Raw genomic sequence first — 17,888 nt, forward strand, 5'->3', positions numbered from 1 at the left:
ATGGAGTCTCCAACAAGCGACTATCTCTCTCCAGCACAACCTGACTGGCTCCCTTCTCCTACACAAAGCTTCGACTTATTCACCACAGTCATAGCCACGTTTACGGCCACTGCTTCACCTTCACCGACTCCAACGCCAGGCATGTCTTAACTAGGGGAATCTTGCACGTATTTCCCGTCAATTGCTAATGTAATATTGAATTTTTAGTACAAGAAGAGATCTCTTTGGCATGGGCGCTCTTGATTCTCATATCTCTACTGGTGGTGACGCTCCTGACTTCTTATTATCTGCAGATCAATCGTATTAGGATTATTCATGAGAGTGTTGTGTCGATCTTCCTTGGTACATTCCCAGTTCTGGGGTTACTCCTTTTTTCCCTTGCTTTGGCCAAGTGCTAAACCGAATGCCTTCTTTGCAGGAATTTTCGTCGGCCTCATCATTCGTTTTGGATCGCGTATGTTGACGTGAATTCTTCTCGTTGACGTTGACTTTTTGCTGACAGAAAGCCATCTTTCTTCTCGAATAGCTGCTATACAAGGCTTCGTGGCTTTTGATCATCGGTACTTTTTCAATTTGTTGCTACCTCCTATAATTTTGAATTCGGGGTATGACATGAAGAAGGTATGATTTCACAGCATAGCAGTGGCTGATTTTGTGGTAGACATTTCAAACAGTTTTCAATTTCTGATCCTTTGTTGTCTATCAGAAAAGCTTCTTTCGTTACATCGGATCGATCATGACATTTGCGTTATTGGGTACATTCATAAGCACTGTCATCATTGGGTGCGTCTCTTGCCTTCGGGATGCCATGACAACGTTCTGGGCTTGTTCTTTTCTCTCGCTCTGTTTCTCATGCATTTTCATTCATAGTACGCTGGTCTACTTCCTAGTTTTGGCTGGAATGCATCGATTAAAAATGACGATGATGGATTGCCTTGTATTTGGAGCTATCTTGTCGTCTACTGATCCTGTTGCTGTGTTGTCGCTCTTTCAACAGATGAAGGTATTGAAAAGTTCCTTTCCTCGTTTTTGTTGCCTATCTTGACCGCAAATTGTCTGTGTTAGGTTGATCCGAAGCTTTATGCCATTATCTTCGGAGAATCGATTTTGAATGATTCTGTTGCGATTGTCTTGTTTAGGTAACAAAAAAACTCACACCTCGTCAAGCATTCTTATCGCGCAAGGCTTTTCCGTACTCACACCTTATTTGTATAGCACACTGGGACAATTCACGGGCAAAGAATTCTCACTTGGAAATGTGGTTGCTGGAATAGTCACCTTCTTTGGTGTCTTTCTTGGATCGATATTGTGTGGAACTGTAGTATCACTCATTATTGCATTGATGTTGAAACACAGTCAGCTTTATGAGTTTCCTTCATTGGAATCTTGTCTTGTTATCATCATGGCGTATTCTTCGTATCTCTTGTCGAATGGGTTACAGTTTAGTGGGATTGTGTCATTGTTGTTTTGTGGGATTATTCTTAAACATTGTAAGAATTGTTCTGGTTTTGCTCGAGGTTTTTTTGGTCCGATTGTTTGGAGAATCATCTTCGACAAGTGGCACTTCTCAAACAACTGTGACTGATTTTGTCTCTTTCCATATACAGATGCTTATGATAACATGTCTGTTCGATCACGTCGAACTACGAAATACATGTTTCGAGTCTTGTCTCAGCTCTCTGAGAACTTTGTCTTTATCTACCGTAAGTATTGAATCCAGAGCCAATGTAATTTGATGCTATGATGCGTTACAGAGTTGTCGTCGACATTGGTGAAAATAGCCTCTTCTTTTTCTTTTTTAATTACCGATTCTATCTCCATTCTCAACTAGTCGGTGTAACACTGTTTACGAGTGACGACACACTATATTTACCAGGCCTAATAGTCTTCACTCTGGTCTTTATGGTCTTTGCTCGCTACGTCTCTGTAATCCCACTTGCAAACCTAATCAACATTATGAATCGTCGAATGTATCCAAACAAACCGGATCCCATCCCGAGAAACCATCAACTCATGTTATGGTGGGCAGGCTTGAGAGGTGCTATTGCCTTCGCTTTGTCATTCGATGTCTCGGGCCCCGCAGCACAAGCTATACGAACCACGACTCTAGTAGTATGTGTTATATCGGTCATTGTGTTGGGAGGTACTACGCCGAGAGTGATAGTAGAGTTGGGGATTCGGACTGGTGTTGATCGTAAGAAACGGTCTGAAAGGTCCTCTTCGTCGAATGGTGTATTATTAGGAGGTGACAGCGGCAACAACAATAGCAATATGGATGATTTCGATGACGAAGATGATACAGACTCGTCTGATGGAGATGATGCTCTAGATTGGACTGATGCTGATATAGCACCTGTCGGAGGTCGAAGGCATCCACAAGAAGCAGAATATGTGGATTTGAGTGATCATGTATTACCTGATGATGATATTGTATCTCCGAGATCCGATGATTTGCTTAATGGTGATGCTAGTGGTGGTGGTCGGAAAGGTCAACAGAATATGAATGGTAACGGACAACAGCAACGGCCGTTGCCTAGGTCAGGACAGTCGTCATCAAGCAACATTCTGCCATCAGCAGATGGTCGAATGAGTATCGGAAGCAGTATACATGCATTATTAGGACATCCATGGCTTGCACGAGATGAGGATTTCTCGCATTGGTTTATATCGTTTGATAATCAATGGTTAAAACCCATATTTACAAGAACCAGATGGAAGTGGGGACGAAGGTCTACTGCCTTGTCACCGCATTCTCCGAATCGTCACCATCATAGAGCTAGTAGGTTGGATGATCAGTTTGATAGTGCGACGTTTAGAGCGGATAATTCGACTGGCAGTTTTGGAGGTGGAGGCAATGGAAGGGTAAGAAATCTCGTCCTTTCGTCATTTCTCACTTTTGCGAACTGTATTCCCCCCTCTGTTTGACTACTCACATTTTCTGTACTCAGTCACCACCACCTTCAGCAGAACCATCTGCATCTGGAGCACCAACAAGAAAACAATCTAGATTCTCTCGCACAACAAACGACGGTAGAAGCAGCAGTAGCAGCAGGAATGAACATACGAAAGAAGAATCAGCACCCATCATTAGCTTTTTGACCCCTACTACTTCAGCACCACATACACCAATAGCAGATCAATCACTACAGCAAATGATACCTTTAACGCAAATGTCGAATGATGAATTGTCTCCAGCTATCATGCAAGGGTTTGAAACTTTTGGGGATGTACAGTCGTTTGATGATATACTGTTTGATAGTGGTCAAGACCTTTGAGGAATGGATGTTGAGTGAGACATCTTTTACTTAATGTATATAATTATCATATATTGACACGAGATATCGCCGCCATGTCATCATCATAAACATCTTTTTTGCTTTCCTCATATCACCAATATTACCACACTTTTGTATAGAAAAGAATACAATGTTATTACATTTGGCATCTACGAGAAGTGTGAGAACACGAAGCGCATTGATTGAGTAGCGTTGGCAAACGCGTGCATTGCGTATGGTTGACACTGCGCTACTTTTTTTCACTTGTCCACTGAGCCTTTGATCGCGGCAAACCACAGTTTGTGTCATTTGTAATTGATATATTTGGAGTTGAACTTTCTTTGTCATTCATTCTCTCGGGATCCTCGTACTACTTATTCTTGTTTGTTTGTTCTATAATGGTGTATAGCTTATAGTTTCCTAGCAGCCATCCAATTATCATCATGCTCCTCTGGATTTCCACCCAATTCGACTCTTAGACCATCATGTGGGTAGTCTCGATCCGTCTAAATAGTATAGGGAGGTGAGGAGAGAGTGTGTGTGTTAGGGAACAAACCATTATCACTCTTAAACCACTTGTGGCAACAGATCAAGATATACCAGCACTTACAAAGAGCATATGAGCCGAAGGATCATACCACGCGACACCAAAGGCCACCAACCCAATAAACCCAAATGCCTTCATCATACCCATAAACGGTACCCACCAATGGACTTCAGGTCCAATACCCAAGAAATCTGTATAATTATCGTGATCATACATGATTTCACCATACTCTCTCCGTCCCTGCTGATCCCAATACTTGTATGGATCTCTCAACTGGGTCCACTGCATGGGCACATCTCGTGGATAATCACCTATAGGATCCATTTCGCGATTCCCGAATTCGCTATACCACCATCGTGGAGGAGATGGCAGGTTTGATTGCTGTGCAGATAGCACGGATTGGTCGTATACGGGCCATTTGAGAGGAGGGATTATGGTGCCTAGACCTGTTTTTGGTTGGGCTAGGGGGATGTAGAGTGGGTGTTGGAAGAAGGGGAAGTCGGGAGATGATGTTGGGTGTGGAGGGAGAGTGGATTGTGATGCAGCGGGTGTGGCAGCCAAGTCTTTTTCAGTTGGCCATAAGTCAGAGGCAGGTTGTTTCAGTGGGTCTGGTAGGAATGGGTCTGCAGTTGGTAGAGGCCTACAGATAGGGTGATTAGATTTGAGCGATGATGAGTATTAATATGTAGTGGTGCTTCTTCCGCTCTGTCTTGTTAAACACCCTTTTTACCCCAAACGTGGTTGATGCCAGCGATGCACACAAAGCTCTTAATGAAATACAAGTAGAGCAATAATAGCAATGAAATGTACACATTAAAGACTCTATTCAACATTGCTCATGGCAGCCTTACCCGTATTGGTCCAGTTGAGCATCTCTCTTTGCATTTGATGATGCAAATCGGAGTGCGGAGAACTGAGCTGATGATGCACTCTTCTGCGAGAGTATTGGTCGCAGTAATCTCCACGTCGTAGCCATATCAATCGTGTATACGCTGTAGCCAGTACAGTCTCTCGCTATACGCAACAAAGTACAGAAACGATACTTCGGATTCTAGACAACAAAGTTTTCCTAAAAACCTATGTAAGCTACAAAAGCTTTGTATTGCTTACATATGCTTCACCCATTATCTCCATACATAGTTTGGAAGATATGGAAAAGCTTCAAAATCCTCAGATCAAATCGATGTGCGCCCATGACGTGACAAACACATGGGAAACCGTCGCAGAACACGTAACTATTGCATTTTACACATAATCTCATTGGTATTTGGGTCTTTTTGGAACAGAATTGTATTTTTCTGTGTGTCAGTTGGTGACAATTGTTATCTTATTAAACTGAAAAGAAGCACAGGTGACACGTCCTGTTGGTAGTGGAGAGTTGAGTCCCAGACAATTTGATTGATTTCCTGACTTCCTTGATTTTCCGAGACCATATTCCGAACTGTCAAGGTCAGTCGACGCGTAAGCAACCCTTCATTTTGTCAAAACACCTGAGGATCGAGCAGCATAAAACAAGGAGACAAGAGACTCGAGAAGAGAGACAGATACGGCAATGAGGATATCACTCACCAATGAATTCGGTGACTTGCACAATCTGGAAGTGGACTCTACTATTAGCGTATGTGGCTTTCTATAGCTGTTTAATGTTTTGTTAGATTTTAAATCACGCATTCATCATGTACCAAAATTCAACCCATATTCTATACATTAGATCCAGAATCTCAAAGCACTAGCCGAAGCAGAACTACGCATCCCAGCCAACGCACAAACCATTCTTCACAATGGGGTCGAATTGCTTGATGTATCGAAAACGCTGCAGGAATTGGGCGTTGCTCAGGATGACATCCTGTTTGTAAAGAGAGCTGGTACTGCTGCGGGTGGTGTCGGTGCTGCTGGAGGAAGGCCTGTTGGGTGTGTTGAATGCTGAGCACCTCCCTTGATCTCGAGAACCGTGACTAAATTACACCCCCCGCTCCTTATATACAGAGATCCTGCAGAGGCATTACGGCAACAGCTGCTATCGGATCCACGTGCGATGACACAATTGGCATCAGTTGGGTGTCGTTTGGTTGTATGATTGAATTGTTTTTGGCATCGTATTCACACCCAACACACACTGTAGAGAAATCCACAACTCGCAGCTGCAGCACTCGAAGATCCTGAACAATTCAGGAGAATGATCATGGATATTGAAAGGCAACGACGTGAATATGAGGAACGAGCTGCTGCTGAAATGGTATGCCAAAAAAAATTACACAGATCGCACTCCACCGTTGGAATCACTCCCCAATCGCAACTCATAATACCCTCCATATACTAGGCCGCACTAGACGACGACCCATTCAACCCAGAAGCGCAACGCCGAATAGAAGAAGCAATTCGTCAAAAGAATGTCGACGAGAACATGGAAGCTGCTATGGAATACAATCCTGAATCATTCGGTCGTGTCATCATGCTGTATATAAATACCGAAGTCAACTCGATACCTGTCAAAGCATTCGTGGATTCAGGTGCTCAGGCTACTATTATGAGTCCAGAGTGTGCGGAGAAGTGTAAAATATTGCATCTGTTGGATAAGAGGTTTGCTGGTAAGAGAGTTGATTTGGATATTCTAGCGGTTGGACTTGTGGTTGAGCTTGCGAGCTGTTTCGCATTCAATGTCCTTTTTTTAACATCATATTTTGACTTTTGTTTAGGTGTGGCTATTGGTGTTGGGCAAGCAAAGATCTTGGGTCGTGTACATGCAGCTCCATTCAAGATTGGAGGTCAGGTGTTGATGTGCTCCTTCACCATCATGGAGGTATATATGGCGATTTTTTGGTAGAGTGGGTCATCTTGACCGTGGTCATTCACTCAGCTTGTTCCAAATGATTCCTTTCTAATATCTCCTCTGTCTCAGGGAAAGGGTGTTGACTTACTCTTTGGTCTCGACATGCTGAAACGCCATCAAGCGTGTATAGACCTCAAGAAGAATGTCCTCGTCATCAACGAAGAAGACATTCCATTCCTATCCGAACACGAACTACCCGATAAAGCCAAATGGGAAACCTCAGGTTCTCCTATGGCAACATCACCAACACAACCATCCGGTCAGCCTCTCGGTGGACCTTCGTCATCATCATCCTCAGTACCACCATCGTCTCGACCACCTGCTCAAGCTGCTGGGAACGCTGCAGCAGCACGAGCTGCTGGTGTAGGAGGTGCCAATAATAGTAATAATCCAGCTGCAGCCAAATATCCCGAAGCTTCTATACAGTCGTTAGTTGATTTGGGCGCGACAAGGGCTGAAGCTATAGCTGCACTAGATGCTTCAGGAGGTAATCCGGATGTCGCTGCTAACATGTTTTTCGGATGAGCAGGTTGTCTTTGAAACAAGTTGGGTCGACATCCGGCTGCTGTTTGTTTGTAAAACTGTTAAATAAAAACATTACATCATCTTCATAAAACCAATGACTATCAACTTTGCCTCGAAAATACCCAAGATCTATTTTCTTTCCACCTTACATTCTAATAACGAAACAACTCTGTATGTTCATATACTACTTCCACCCTTACCACCACAAAAACAGTCCTCAAAACTAGACGTATGACATTATTGCTTGAGGAAATGACGAGCAGCTGCAGCACCACCAATAACCGCGATTGCAGTCAAGGTTAGTGCATTGTCACTTCCGTATCGACGGAGTGACGTGAATAGTGACGGAGGGTCTTGCTTAAAGTTGTTCCACTTGACGCGACGGGTGTCTAGCCAGTATTTTGTGATGCTACAAGTGCGAAATAGATAGATTGAGCGAGCGAATCATTCTGTGCGCACAAGATGAAGCTTTTGTGAAGTGTTTTCAGGATTTGACGGGTTGCAAGACGACAAAAAAATAGATCGAAAACCACATCGATAATCGCATACAGATTGCTTACAATGATGACCAATTGTTGGTGATCAGACCATCCTTTGTCTTGTACCAACTGTTACAGGATGATGAAGCCCATGCTGTTGTCTGGATGGACAAGGGAGAACGATGTCAGATGAGAAGTGTAGAAGAAGCAATTGTAAAACGGGTTGAAATAATGTCTTGAAAACCTCGTTTTTTCGCTTTTAATGCTCTCGCGGCAGTTTGGCAAAGAATGTTCAAATGATCACATACCTTCAAAGATTGCTGAAGTTTAGAGTAGAATTCGGTTTCTACTTCAGGTTTAACGTCAAAGTAGGTTGTTTCTTTCAGAGCGAGGGATTGAACCATTTGCATTATATCTAAGATACGCGCTTCTGGTTATATCGTCCGTCTCAAGCATTTACAAACAAGATGGGAAGACACGTACGGTTGACTTGACATTCAATCATGTAGATGATACTCGAATGACCTATCCAGAATTGAGCTTTGTCAGTCTCAAACCATCGACAATAAAAAAGGTTTCAGAGATTGTGGTCCATACCCAAATTAGTATTCGGTCCATAGCACATAAACATATTCGGGAAACCGCTCGTCGTAATGCCATAGTAACTCGAAGGCGCATTCTTCCACTTGTCGTCCAAGGAAACACCACCTGCACCAGTAATTTTTACTGGAAACAACAATCGCGTGGTTTCGAAGCCGGTAGCGAGGATGATTGCGTCTACTTTACGTGTGTTTCCTGATTCGGTAACTACAGAGTCGGACGTTACGGATGTGATCTTGTCGGTGATGAGAGAAACTTGTGGGAGTTGTAGTGATGGGTAGTAGTCGTCGGTGATGAGTACTCGTTTGCATCTGTTGACGGGAAATGCTTGTCAGCCCATGCGCGCAGAGGCACCAAAATCATGACGCAAGATCTAAATGTACCCAATAGGATAATCTGGAGTCAAAGTCTCTCGGAGCTTTGGATCCTTGACTTGATTCTTCAAGTGCGAAGTTGCCAATGCAGTCATAGCCTTGCTTATTGCACCTCCTGGTGTTGAGAAATTGAACCAGAATAGCTCGGTCTGCAGTGAATGGAAAGGAACGTCAATTAGCTGAGCGTATAGGTTGTGTGTTCCAAGTAGAGATCCATACGTTGTAATAAATGACGAATCGCCCTACAATCATGAACGCAAATAAGTCAATTGAGGAAGAATTCGAACAAGTGAAAGGAATTGCTTACACCACCATCGAAGCAACGGCACATATGAAAACAAGAATTTGGCGACCGCCGAGTAGGCAAAATCGTTACGTGGGATACACCAATTGGGAGTTCGTTGATAAACGTCGAGACTCTTGGTTTTGGGAGCGATTTGTGGTATGAACTGTACTGCCGACGCGCCGTTCCCGATTACGGCAATTGCTTTGCCAGAAACATCATACGATTCGTCCCACTGCGCACTGTGGAATATCTTGCCCTTCCATTCCGAGAGGCCTTTGATTTGTGCAAATGGATAGTATGGTCTAACGATTGAGAGGGTGAATTCAACTACTGCCAGGTCGATCACGTATCTATCCTACGCACCTGTTGAGTTGCCCAACACCCATAATGAGCACATTGAATTCAGCTTTTGTAACAACATCAGTTCCATTCTTCCTAATCCCTACAGTCCATAGCTTTGACACGTCATTCCAATGTGCTTCAACGACCTCAGTGTTAAATTGAATCTTGGGCGTTACGCCATACGTTTTGGCGACTTTGGCGAAGTATGCTTCGATTTCTGGTTGTGGAGAGAAGACTCGAGTCCAGTTTGGGTTTGGAATGAAACTGTATGAGTCTGTATGATAAAGTTGAATTCAGACAAATTGGTTTTCGTTGTCAGAATTGGAATTGTGGAGCAGAAACTCCACCTACATAGATGCGAGGGCACATCGCAAGCAGCTCCAGCTAGAAATGGTAGTAGGGTTTAGCTCACAAAGGCTCAAGAAAAGGCTTGTGACAAAACGAGTGCCATCACAGGCCCCCAGGTCAGAAGACGCCGATTTAAAGAGAGTATCTAATTTCATACGATATCTATTGTGGTTCCAAGTTCCACCGGCACCATTTCCGTAATCGTAAATCTGGTAGTCGACATTAGAGATATTTTGCAGTTTCAAAGCAGCGCAGAGACCAGAGCATCTAAAGGATGAATTAAGCGATCAGCTACTAGTTTTGGTCTCCAAATGATCAATTGTGGCTATTAACGATCAGATCGTTGCCTTAAAACACCAGCAAGAGCTCGAAAAAGATACAAACAACAATATTTCCAGACTGTCTGGCTTCTAACTCACCCAGCACCAACGATACAGACGGTTAGACCCATTCTGTTCTATGTATTAGTAGTATTTCTATGTGGAGATGTGTTGATTCTAATTGCCCACTCCTCGTGTTGATTTCTGGATAGCGGACTTTGTTTGCTTGGCTTGTTTCAATGACGAGACGAAAAAAAGGGAGATGCCATTAACCGCAAGCCAACGAATCGCTTCAAAGTACAAAATAAAATCACGTGTAATAGATGTTCATGTCAGATCGTGTATAGTGTACAGCATGTTGGCAATTTACATCTTTTTGTCGCGAACAAACTCGAGGACGAATTCGACGTGTTTAGTATGCGGAAACAAGTCAAACGGTTGAGTTCTTTCGATTCTGAATGGTTTTCCACGAATACGTCCACCAGTAGGTCGGCATAAACTAGTAAGATTGTGTAAATATGGTTGAGCAAAAAAAAACCTCGATTATCGTCGAATGTCTCGAATGGGACTTACTCAATCCAGTTTGGCATACTCTTTTCGGCATCACAAGCAACAAATACCACTCGATCAATCAATGCACATTCTCGTACAGCTGTGACGACTTTGGCGTGGACACCTGGTCGAGGTGGATCTGAACAAATAAACAAACAGTCAGAACAGATATGTTCATTCTTCAATTCACCAAAATTCACAATCACACACACGTACCCATAACAGCAATAACAGTAGATCCAGGAGGACAGTGCTGCTTGATAGTATTCTGAATAGCAGCCTCGACTCGATCAGCAACAAACACAGCGTTCGTAATTCCATTTGCTGCTGCATTCTTTTCAGCATCTTGGACTGCTGATGCTATAATCTCGATTCCTACAACACGAGTTACTTGGCTGGCCATCGTGATTCCAATTGTTCCAGTTCCACAACACAAGTCGAGGAGCGTGGTTGATGAATTTTCGGTTTGTATTGCATTGTCTAGTCGACACCATTCTCGGACTGTCGTGTAAAGGAGTTCGGCGGCTGGTGTATTTACTTGGAAGAAGGAGAATGGTGATATGCGAAACCTATGTTTGGATGAAATTTGGTGTCAAAAGAAAGGATGCCAAGAGTACCAAACAATTGATTTTACCTCAGATTGAGCATCTCTTCATGAATTTCGCCAGGCCCGATAACCACTTCAACTGGATTGTCATCTTTTATACCATTGAAAACACCATCAGTATCCTAATTGTGGCCAGAGCTATCAGAAAGCAAGCGCAAAACAAAACAAAACCGTGCAAAGTTCGGTGTACCTGAAAGATCAGCGTAGTAAGAGGAAACTCTCCTGCTTTGACACACTCTTCAAAGAAGGCTTTCATCTTGATCTTTTCCTTGTCGACTAGAACCGAGTCGGAGCCTTGAGAGTTGATTTGGACGAAAACCATGACTAACAAAACAGCCAGATATGAGCAAACGTGAATCGAGTCGAAGGGCGTGAAGAAGCAAACTCACCATCTCCAGAACGAGGTGTTCTGACTAGCAGCAGCCTCCAAAAGCCCTTTTTGGTTATACGGTCATACACAGCAAACTCAGATTGACGTATAAACCTCTATTCTCGGATTGAGTGTTAACCGCTCACTGTCTGAAAACTGTACTGACTCGCGTACCTGTGCGGCTGCAGCAATAGCTTTGGCGGTTGGTGGTATATGTTTGAGTTCACCGGGTTCCTATAAGACAAGGATGGAAGTTGAGCGACCAATAACGGCACTGAAGTAATGATCGCAGTCAGTTACCAGAACTTGAACCAATCCCTCCTTGTATAGCCCGACAAGGAACCCGACAACATCTTCACCTATTTTCATAGACATAAATTAAAGGACTTCTTGACCAACTTGATATGCTCTTGTACCTTCAAAGTTCGATCCCATTGAGAATTCGCACTTATTACGGTACCCGTTAATAACAGGTGACGGGACAATCGGTTCGACAGGACACGGCAGACCAGTAGGATCTCTACAAGAATAACATATGTAAATTGATTGCTCGTCATCAATCTATACAAGGCGTGTCTTTTTTGGGTGTCGTACGTTGCATTCTGTATCCAAGCAATCTCCTTTTTAGCAGCTGCAGATCCTTCAGCCAGTTTCATCAGCTCTTGCTTGAACTTCAGCAAAATGGCCTTCATGTCCTCTTCCTTTTCTTTGAGCTGATCTTCATATGATATTCTAGTTGAGCAAGTGTTAGGAGCGATCGTTGAGGAGTAAAAAACTGCGCACAGCTCGATCATACCTCCATAATGGCGTGGTTTGATCCGCGAGACGTTCTGCAGGTGTTCTAGTGTCTTCTTCTTGTTCGACATTCTTGACTGGTGCTTTTCCTTTGGCTTTAGGAGTTTTGACAGGCTGTACAAAAGGAGCGTCAAGTCAATATTGAGGCAGGGCATGATGTTGTCTTGTGCACTCACAGGTATCGAGGCAGCCAGTTTCTTGTTCTTGTACATGTGGCCGTTCAACTTTTGTATTGCCTTGTCACGTTCTTCAAAGGACTAAGCGATTATGGTGATCGTCAGCGTATGGAGAGCTGTGTGCAATAAAACAATCATGGACGGATCGCGTACATTGAAATCCAGATAAGCAGAATCCCAAGTTGGCTGCTTCTTGAATCTCGTAAATTTGACATCGACACCCTCAAACAGTTTGCGTAAATCAACACCTTTAATCAAAAAAAATCCAGATAAGCAGAAGTCGACTGTCGACACTCTCAAACGGTTTGCGTAAAATCCACACCATTCCAAGCCCTCAACAGATTCTCGAGTTTGATTTGTGGTCGTCGTCCAGACTGCGCAGTTGATACGGCATTTCCAGCTTCTTCGGATACATCCTGATCCATTGAAACTACTTCTGCATCTTCTTCCGATGCATCCATTTTCAGCTTCTTGTTGACTATTGATGGTGTTTGCTCGGTTGCTCTTTTCAATGGATTCATCACGCTAAAGAGAGCTCCTTGATGATAGATAAGTGATTTCGACGCCCTTGCTACAGTGTATGCTGGCCTAGATATCGCTAAACGGCCCAAAGGTCTAAAGCTCTGTTTTATGACAAACATGCAAAAAAAGAGGTTTTGGGAGTTTAGTCGACGTGATCAGAGGGCAATCGCTACAAAACGGCGCCAGATCACAGCTTTGTTACATCTCTACTACGTGAAGGTTCACGTAAAACACGTCCAAAAGGGCGATCGCATAGTGAGAAAACAAGGATCTTTGTTAGATACCTGATCCATTCTTCAAACGCAAAGCTGCTTTACGTTTCCCTTCATGTTCCGTTTTAAATTTTAAATTTTTATGATAATTGTACAAAAGCTTTGATATAATCCTTGTGGGATGGGTATTTTTCACTCAGCCGTCGTTCACTTGCGTCCATGGACCCAGAAGGTGTTCATTACACCTTTGCCCTTGACGTTCATGACATCAGGAGCAGAGATGTCAAGAGTCTAATAAAGCGTGATAAATGTTATTATCATATTTCAATTCATAGTACACACCTAGAGGCTCGACGAATCATGATACTTACAGGATCATGTTTAACCAAGTTGTAAGTAGATTCCGAAATGTGTACACACAACGGCTTGGATGTGGACTCCATACGAGAAGCAGTATTGACAGTATCACCGACCAAACACCAATGAGGATTCAAGTCACCCAAAACACCAGCAGTAACAGATCCAGAGTTGAGACCAATGCGGATTTGAACTCCTTCATCCAAGTTTCCGGCTTTGAAGGCCTTGGCCATGGCAATCAAATCAATGGCAAAGTTAACACCTTGTACGGCGTGACCTTATAAAAGAAGAGAATAGGGTGTTGAGGATACCTGATACTTTGAAGTCAAGTACAGCAAAGAGCATAGGAATTACCGTCACAACGTTTGGGACAACCAGTAACACCGAGGTAAGCATCTCCAATGGTTTCGACCTTGTAGACGTTCCATTTCTTAGCGACCACATCGTATTCACGCCAGAGAGCGTTGAGAATGTTAATCATTTCCTTAGCCTATAGTTTGTTGATGAGCGTGTGAGTGCATTTGAATATTTTATTGAGTATTACAAGTTCGGAACTTACAGAGGCCTTGTTTGACAATGAACCAAAGTTGGCAATATCCTAATGAGACGAAAGTGGGGTTGAGTGGGCTTTCATAAGATGATCACACCAAAAAAAATCCGAATTAAGCAGTATCTTACAGAGAAGAAGACAGTGACGCTTTGGAATTCCTCGGCTTCAGTTCCTTGACCATTCTTGATTTGTTCCAAAACGTTGGCGGGCATCATCTTCTCCAAGAGAGCATCAGAGTTATCCATTTGAGTTTCGAGTTCAGCAGCAGCGGCAGAGAGCTTGCCGACCCGTTCAGCGGCGGATGATTCTTGAGAGCTAGGTAAGAGCAAGAACCAAAAATTGATTAGTTGCTTTGATTACAGTAACAAAAGCAGACAAATTTCTTACGCATTGATGAGAATGAGGGAGAAGACAACCTTAGCAATCATGTCACAGCAGACGTACAAAAATTCACCAGTGGCAAAGTCGACGATGACATCTTTTTGCAAGTAGTAGACAACAGTGACTGCAATAAATGTTGTATGAGATTCGATCGGGTTTCGTAGGTGACGAAGCTTTCACTTTTTACTTACATCCCCACCATGCAGCCCAAACAGCGGTTTTAGCCCAGTACAAGGATTGCTTGTCCAATCGACAGTCAGTCTTTTCCTCAATAGCACGTTGGAACATGTCCATGATGTGGTCAATGACAGGGAGGTAGACCAAACAAGAAACGGTGTTCCAGAAGGCACCATATGGCTCAGGAGCAACAGCACCAATCCAACCAGTGACAACCATAGCGATATCCAGAGCAATACTGTTGGCCATTGGGTCGTATGCACAAGTGATTTGACGGTAAACCCACATCAAACAAGGAGTACAGAACATCCATTCTAAACTACGAGAAGTCAAGTATGGCACACCGTTTGGCATCATGACAGCAGGAGTCAACTTGTGGAATTGCAAAAAGTATGACATAAAGGCAATAAACTTGATTCCGACAAGTGAAATTGCCAACGATTTACGCTCAGGGTTGCGGGTACCGAGGTAGGTCAAGAAGGAGAAGCATATACCGAAAGCGTAGCCACCACAACAGTACTTGTGTAGTATAGTGGAAATGTGGTCATTTTCAAATATAGCTTGAGCTTTGGTTTTGTGTGCGCCAGAGAGCATGTATAGAGTAATGCAGCCAGTAATGGATCCCCAAACGAGGATGGAGTAAAATACCCAGGTAGCGACAAATGCATATCGATTGTTGTCGGCTCCTGCAAGAGCTTGACCTACTAGCGACACCTTTTCACCTTTTGCATTTTTACCAGTGCCGTCTAGTGCAAGGTACAACAAATTAGTCAGGGAGAACGCGTTCAAATAAGCCTCTTCATAAATTACGCGAAATGATTAAACCAATTTACCTCCAGTATTTCCATCAGCTGCAACGTGTCTCCCAACAGGACATTGGCATTCCTCACAGGTGTTTGAACCATCAGTCTTAACCGCGTATTCAGGGCAGCCCGTGCATGCACCGCACGTTCCACGCATGATGCCTTCCACGTCCTTCATTTTTGAGCTTTCCACAAAAGAGAGCAACTAGGTCAAAAAATGAAGATAATGCAAGAGTTTTCCTTCTTGCAACAGCAACAAACAATCAAACACGTAGAAAGCGAAATCCCTTGAATCCCCCCTCATGTTGCTGCTACCGTTGATTCAAGGCAGGACGAAGGTGATTTCCAGTGTCACTGTGCGGGTTTTTGTGGGTGAATCCAAGTAGACAAAGTTAGGGATGTTCGAGACTCATTTCAGGGTATACAGTGAATCGTCCGAAAAGGTTTTGAGCACTCTTGAATGACCCTCTTGTCAAGCCTCGTTCTGACTCATTGAGTTGTGTTTGATAGTACTGTTGGATACAACAGCTTGAGTTGATTTGCTGATTTTGTATTTGAAGAACGCAATTTTGACCAGCCAAATTTACAATATACGCGTAATTTGTATGTCAGCGTTGCAAACACGGGCAATCACGTCTTTATACCTTCATTTTCTTCACTTGCGTTAGTAATTAAAAAGTTGTTCAGCGAGTGAGGTTTACTTTATTCGGGTATCAAATTGGACTTCTCTTTTCATTTGCTTTTGATATTTGTTACATATTTAGGCAGCTTCTTGAGTAGCTGTCAAGACGACGAAAGTGAAGACGACCTTTGCAATCATGTCACAACAGACGTAAAGAGCTTCACCAGTAGCAAAGTCAACGAACTTGTCCTTTTGCAGGTAGTAGATGAGTGTGACTAGGTTGAAATAAGAACGAGTCAGTGATGAGCAAAGGACAAGACCGTGTGACGATGAATGGATACATACATCCCCACCAAGCAGCCCAAACAGCGTTTTGTGCAATTTTCAAGGATCTCTTGTCCATCTTGCATTCAGTCTTGCGTTCAATAGCACGTTGGAACATGTCCATGAGGTGATCAATAACTGGGAGGTAGACAAAGCAAGAAGTGGTATCCATCCAAGTACAAAAAGGCTCCTTCATGACGGCTCCCAACCATCCAGTGACAACCATAGCAACATCAAGGAAGAGACTGTTGTGCATGGGATCATAAGCACAGGTGACTTGTCTGTATACCCACATCAAACAGGGAGTACAGAACATCCATTCCATACTACGAGAAGTCAACCATGGTACACCAGTTGGCATCATAACAGCAGGAGTCAACTTGTTGTATTGTAAAACGTATGAGGAGAAGGCGATAAACTTGATTCCAAAGAGAGAGATGGACAAGGATTTTCGTTCGGGGTTGCTGCTGCCAATGTATGAAAAGAAGGAGAATATCATTCCAAGCGAGTATCCCATGCAGCAGATTTTGTGGATAATGGTCGAGTCAGTGTCGTTGACGAATTGCATGTGTGCCTTGGTCTTGTGTGCTCCCGACATGGTATACATGGTGATGACGGCAGTGATGGATGCCCATGCGAGGATGGAGTAGAAGACCCACCAAGCGACGAAAGCAAACTTGTTGTGGCCTTTTCCTAATAGAGCTTGGTCGACTACCGACAAATGTGCGAATGGAGGAGGTACTATTATAATTTGATGGTCAAGTTAGTTCATTGTTTTGTATCAAATATGATACAAAAGGAACAAAAACGTGAAAAGAAATTGAACAATCATCTCATGCACCGCAAATAACACGAAATTGCCACTTACATTCACCCTTTATAGTCTCATGTCGCGTCACAGAGCAACCACAATCATCGCATTGATTACCCTCGCTTTTGCGTGCGAATTCCATACATCCCTTGCATTGCAGACATGTGCCACGGGCGACACCTTGTGCGTCTTTCATAATTAAACTGCTTGTTACGTTTGAAACGTTCCAAAAAAGAAATGAGAAAGGATGGGGACCGTTCAGCAAAAAAAATCAATTGTCTGAAAGTAAGGAAATCCCCTTTGAATCCCCCCTCATGTTGGTCCAACGGTTGATTCGAGGAGGTGCGGATTCTATCAGGGCAATTTTGGGGGTGGTGTTAGTCAAGAGTATCAGTCCGATGGAAACGCTGGAATTACAGAGAACGAACTTTAAAGGTCTTTTATGTGTGCATTCACGTATCAGAAGGTGTGTTTTATTAATGACCCAGCATTCTATCTATTACTCGAGCTGAGATTCTTGATTCTTGTGGTGTTTCTCGCTGGAATAACGAGTGATGTGACATCCAAGGAAACAGATAAAAGAACTTTGAATTTGATAAATTTTCAGAGTTCTGGGATTCAGCGCTAGCTTACGCCTTGAGTTTGCTTCAATTTCTATTCAATATTCCTAGTTGCGTACTTTTGTTGACAACACATTTCACTC

At 43.3% G+C, this 17,888-nt stretch overlaps 6 protein-coding genes across 6 annotated transcripts; 2 read left to right on the forward strand and 4 right to left on the reverse strand.

Annotated features, from left to right (window-relative positions):
* SmJEL517_g04184 (uncharacterized protein) lies at nt 1-3,275 on the forward strand (the record flags this gene model as incomplete). The annotated part of the gene is made up of 11 exons (XM_031170112.1): nt 1-143; nt 208-300; nt 393-454; nt 527-621; nt 707-783; nt 871-1,003; nt 1,066-1,139; nt 1,216-1,490; nt 1,608-1,703; nt 1,832-2,862; nt 2,949-3,275. The coding sequence occupies 11 exons, from the start codon at nt 1-3 to the stop codon at nt 3,273-3,275; spliced, it is 2,406 nt and encodes an 801-aa protein (XP_031023838.1).
* Nucleotides 3,276-3,685: 410 nt separating this feature from the next.
* Nucleotides 3,686-4,798, reverse strand: SmJEL517_g04185 (uncharacterized protein; the record flags this gene model as incomplete). The annotated part of the gene is made up of 3 exons (XM_031170113.1): nt 3,686-3,781; nt 3,886-4,462; nt 4,674-4,798. The coding sequence occupies 3 exons, from the start codon at nt 4,796-4,798 to the stop codon at nt 3,686-3,688; spliced, it is 798 nt and encodes a 265-aa protein (XP_031023839.1).
* Nucleotides 4,799-5,374: 576 nt separating this feature from the next.
* Nucleotides 5,375-7,177, forward strand: SmJEL517_g04186 (uncharacterized protein; the record flags this gene model as incomplete). Its single annotated transcript, XM_031170114.1, has 7 exons — nt 5,375-5,440; nt 5,534-5,733; nt 5,809-5,875; nt 5,945-6,058; nt 6,143-6,410; nt 6,519-6,622; nt 6,722-7,177. The coding sequence occupies 7 exons, from the start codon at nt 5,375-5,377 to the stop codon at nt 7,175-7,177; spliced, it is 1,275 nt and encodes a 424-aa protein (XP_031023836.1).
* A 3,115-nt stretch (nt 7,178-10,292) lies between these two features.
* SmJEL517_g04187 (uncharacterized protein) lies at nt 10,293-12,947 on the reverse strand (the record flags this gene model as incomplete). Its single annotated transcript, XM_031170115.1, has 14 exons — nt 10,293-10,425; nt 10,500-10,617; nt 10,695-11,047; nt 11,113-11,207; nt 11,276-11,409; nt 11,475-11,571; nt 11,630-11,689; nt 11,756-11,814; nt 11,872-11,975; nt 12,050-12,187; nt 12,252-12,364; nt 12,427-12,507; nt 12,580-12,674; nt 12,749-12,947. 14 exons carry the CDS (start codon nt 12,945-12,947, stop codon nt 10,293-10,295), a joined length of 1,779 nt encoding a protein of 592 aa, XP_031023837.1.
* A 420-nt stretch (nt 12,948-13,367) lies between these two features.
* Nucleotides 13,368-15,606, reverse strand: SmJEL517_g04188 (uncharacterized protein; the record flags this gene model as incomplete). The annotated part of the gene is made up of 8 exons (XM_031170116.1): nt 13,368-13,451; nt 13,532-13,794; nt 13,872-14,007; nt 14,077-14,115; nt 14,196-14,382; nt 14,455-14,572; nt 14,640-15,371; nt 15,459-15,606. 8 exons carry the CDS (start codon nt 15,604-15,606, stop codon nt 13,368-13,370), a joined length of 1,707 nt encoding a protein of 568 aa, XP_031023840.1.
* A 582-nt stretch (nt 15,607-16,188) lies between these two features.
* On the reverse strand, nt 16,189-17,381 carry SmJEL517_g04189 (uncharacterized protein; the record flags this gene model as incomplete). The annotated part of the gene is made up of 3 exons (XM_031170117.1): nt 16,189-16,325; nt 16,396-17,115; nt 17,243-17,381. The coding sequence occupies 3 exons, from the start codon at nt 17,379-17,381 to the stop codon at nt 16,189-16,191; spliced, it is 996 nt and encodes a 331-aa protein (XP_031023841.1).
* Nucleotides 17,382-17,888: the final 507 nt, after the last annotated feature.

This window comes from Synchytrium microbalum (genome assembly GCF_006535985.1).
Source record: "Synchytrium microbalum strain JEL517 chromosome Unknown SmJEL517_scf0027, whole genome shotgun sequence".
NCBI classification, from domain to species: Eukaryota; Fungi; Chytridiomycota; class Chytridiomycetes; order Synchytriales; family Synchytriaceae; genus Synchytrium; species Synchytrium microbalum.